Raw genomic sequence first — 3,969 nt, forward strand, 5'->3', positions numbered from 1 at the left:
AAACCATCCAAGGTCCTCTTCAGGCTCAAGGCTGGTTGGGATTCATAAGAGCAAACTTGTAATAAAAGAAAAAAGAGGTGGAAACTTGATAATGTATGGTTGAGAGATATATTGGTTTTCAAACTTGCTGGTTAGGAAAAAATTTGTGCTATTAAATGCAACTTATCTATCCCATAAAATGAGTTTTGTTCCCCAGAAGAAGTTACACAGAACCAATGCTTAAAAATTCTTTCCAGGTAGTTAGGCAGTAGCATAAGATTGACTTCTAATTTGGCAATTCTGACTACCAGTAGAGAAAGTAATCCAATTCCTTGGTTGACCAAACAAAATCATAAAACCATTAATTAAGAATGAAGACTTATTTCCCTAATGGAAGGTTCGGTAGCCGTCAACCTTGTCTTTGGAACATGTCATCATCGGCGGCGATGGAAAGACAAGGTCACCTTCCCACCTGTAGTTACTGTATATATAGATAGCCATCTGCTCAGAATTCACATCCACAATAGCCAGCATAGCCCCTTTTGAGCAGTTGCGGAGTTAAGAGTTTTTCTTCTAACAATCTCTTTACGTTTTATTTACTAGCTAGTCATGGCTACTGATGAGAGAGCTGGGGCTGAAATCGTCCGTGGAAAGGAAGCCTGTGATCAATTTTCAATGGATCTTTTGAAAGAGCTTGGGTTTCCCAGTGGTGTGGCTCCCAATGGAGAGCTGGTAGAATGCGGAAGGGTGAGATCCACTGGCTTCGTGTGGTGGAAATGCAAGGCTCCCTATGAGTCCTTCAATCCAGCGACCAAATCCAAGAATAGCTATGCTGCCGAGACCACAGCATATGTTGAGAAGGGAAAGATGAAGAAGATGACAGGATCCAAGGCCAAGACTCCCCTGATGGTGTGGGTTTCTGTAGTCGAGATGTCTGTCGATGGTGACAATATCACTTTCAAGACATCAGTTGGAGTTAGCAAGTCCTTTCCCATCACCTCTTTCATGAACGAAGAAGAAAAGAAAGCTCATCTCCAAAAGTAAACCATACTTATCTACAGTTTCTCCCTGAAGATCTTTTGATTATCAGCTATAATATCAATGTTGTATTAAGTTACTCAATCTATGTTCTTTTGTATGATCCTTTTGGATTCTCCTTTCATAACCTAATAATACTTGAATTATTGTACAATTTCTTCACCTAATAATACTTGAATCATTCGCTATCCCTTGGATGGTGGCTTGATCAACTCTAATTCTCATACCAATGACCCCATTTTTGTCACGGTAGAGAGAAGGTAGCCATTATATAAACTTGTTCAGCAATCAAACTCCATTTTATAGAGACCATCAATCTAACAGGAGGAAAACTAATCCAATTGCCAACAGAGTAGTCAAATTAACGCATTAGCCTTCTTAGAACTCTAGAAGTAGTAATGGTTTTGGTTGACCTATTTAATGTTATCTGTTTGACTTTGACTTAAAAACCCAATGAAGACCTTTTCTCTCTACTTTAGGGTTTGTAGGGTTCCCTCACCTGACGAGGAGCACAAGATGTTTACCGGGGGAGTCTTCATTGCTCTGCACAATTCATTTGGAATGAGGTATGAAAATCAAATCAAACAGTTTGTGAATTAAAAATCACCATCCTAAATTGAAATGTAAATCAGCTCTTTTGAGAAAGCCACAAGAGGCAGCAAATCAGGTCTAAGAGACTAGTCACAATAGGGAGAGAAGATGTGGGAACTTCTACTCTGAACAATTATTTACTAACTTCAGTTAATCTCTACTCAAAAAACGAGTCAAAAAACCTGGGTTCGAACTATGTTATTGGTGTGATCTGAGATGCTCGATACTTTGCAGCAATCACCTCTGCTTTGAGAATATATTCTCCATACATGACTCGGATCATTGCCCTCTTTTCTTCATCTTCCTTCATGAAATCCACCACAGTTTTTCTCCACGGCTTGGCTTGGATCATTTACTCTACATACTCGGCCTTCTTTTCCGGTTGTTCCTGTATCCCACAAGGTCTTTGTCAAGGTAATATGAACTCAATGCAAATGATTCATGGCACCTTTAATACTACCATTTGTGTATGTATGGTTCAAAAATTTTGAGAAAAAGTTATTTGTATGAAAAAAAAAAACTGTTGACATTTGGGAGGGCCAGATGAAAGCATTGTACAATTAGTTTGACTAGAACCCTGCACGAGAAGTAATCAACATCAACCTGAATGATCTCCTCAACGGAGTCTCTTTCCTAGTTTTCTTCTTCAGGTATATGCAATTAAGGATGGCTTTGTGATTTAACAAGGTAAACTTAACTCCAATCAGGTTCCCATCGAAGCCAACACCAGCTCCCTGAAAGGGGGGGGGGTAAAAAACAGTTCTGACATTTGGGGGCCACGGATGAAAGCATTGTACAATTAGTTGGAGGAAAATCTGTAGGACGACTAGGTAATCAACCTGAACGATCTCCTCAGCAGAGTTCTGGCATTAGCAGTGCATGATATGCTAAATGACAATGCCATGTAAAGAAGCACATATGACTTGACTTTGTGATTTAACAAGCTAAACATATGCCCATTCAGATTCCTATCGAAGCCAACACCAGATTCCCAAAGGATTAACAGAGAAAAGGATTCAAAGCTGTGCCCAGGGGTAGCTCAGTGGATCGGATAGACCCATGCTTACTTGTTGAATAAATCCAAATTCTAAGTCAAGATCAAAATGGTATACCCAGTGCTCAAGGTTCCCACCATTGCAGGGGAAGGGGGGGGGATCTTTATGTACACTGCCTTACCATTGGTTTTGCTGAAAGGTTTATTTCCAGACTCGAAACCAGTGTCTAGGTGGAGACCATTGATAGCACATAGGTTCTGTACTTGATTGCACAAGCATGGTATGCAGAAGGAGGCCTTTGCAAAAACATTTCATGAAACTCAAGAAATGGAAACTTGTTTACCTCAATCCTTTTCAGCTTAGCTTCGAATGCTTCTTTCTTGCTATTCCCCCCATGATTCAATGGCATACAGATTTTTATCAGCCCTGTTAATAAAAGTAGATTAGTAGCATGCTCAACAGAGTTCAAAATGCTAACAGGAGCAGAAATACCATTCTAACAAAGTTCAGAATTTTAAACCTGCTTTCTGAGTCAATATTTTTTATTTCCAATTATCATCTCAATTAAAATCAGCTGATAGGTAAAACTTTTTTTTCAGTTGATCACCTGTGCTATGTTAGATGGTTAACCATCAAAGTTGGGATTTTGAACCAAGTCAGCAAAGAAGATTCAGGGCATTATTGCCAGTTTTCAGATAGACAAATGAAGACTGGAGGTAAAATTTGAGAGCCTAAAACATTTATGTTTTTTATAATAGATTGCCCAGGGCATTGTAGTGTAGTTGAAAATGTCTGTCCATAAAGCATGAGGACTAGTTATAATGTTGCTATTGTCTTGGCTCCATCATAAGGATTGTTTACTTAATAACGTTCCCAACACAGAATCAGCAATCATAACACTAGACTGAGACTCACTCTTAGAAGTCAAAGCAACCTCACCAAATAGATGTGCTAACTCAGATGAAGGAACTCAAGAAAAGAAGCTCAAAATGTCTTACTTGTTTTCTGCTGTCATCTTTGATATTTTTTCCCATGCTTCAATCAAAGGCAATCTCTCCTTAGCATTAACCCATGCAAGAGAAAAATATACAAAAACATAAAAGGAACCAAGTTGGTTTATGGTCTTCATTGCATATCCACTGGTAGCAGGCAGTAGATCTAGTTTAACAAGTACCTCTGTTATTGGAACTGCCAAAACTTCTCTGTGGTGGATTCTGGACCTCTGTGGTAGAGAAACATCAAATGATTAGACAATAATGATATCATCCTAAAGAATTTCCTGATTCACTCCAAACTATGACACGTTGCAGCAAAATAGTAGAAATTAAATAAAACATAAGCTTTTAGATTGACTGAGACAGATATT

General features: G+C 38.8%; 1 protein-coding gene and 1 long non-coding RNA gene across 2 annotated transcripts; one reads left to right on the forward strand and one right to left on the reverse strand.

Moving 5' to 3' along the window:
• Nucleotides 1-588: 588 nt before the first annotated feature.
• Nucleotides 589-1,023, forward strand: LOC149005023 (uncharacterized). The gene has a single exon (XM_089135775.1). It carries the CDS (start codon nucleotides 589-591, stop codon nucleotides 1,021-1,023), a length of 435 nt encoding a protein of 144 aa, XP_088991901.1.
• Nucleotides 1,024-1,818: 795 nt separating this feature from the next.
• Nucleotides 1,819-3,656, reverse strand: LOC149005024 (uncharacterized). Its single transcript, XR_016175473.1, has 3 exons — nucleotides 3,602-3,656; nucleotides 2,947-3,029; nucleotides 1,819-1,996 (listed from the first exon to the last, which is right to left on the reverse strand). It is a non-coding gene; the product is annotated as an uncharacterized LOC149005024 (long non-coding RNA).
• Between the last annotated feature and the right edge of the window lie 313 nt (nucleotides 3,657-3,969).

The sequence above is a fragment of the Hakea prostrata genome, chromosome 9 (assembly GCF_041222555.1).
Source record: "Hakea prostrata isolate BN-2017 chromosome 9, UWA_Hpros_2, whole genome shotgun sequence".
Classification (NCBI taxonomy): Eukaryota; Viridiplantae; Streptophyta; class Magnoliopsida; order Proteales; family Proteaceae; genus Hakea; species Hakea prostrata.

What these genes read in the sequence shown, in the direction of transcription:
- LOC149005023 (XM_089135775.1), top strand. Translation starts at nt 589, where the DNA reads ATGGCTACTGATGAGAGAGCTGGGGCTGAAATCGTCCGTGGAAAGGAA.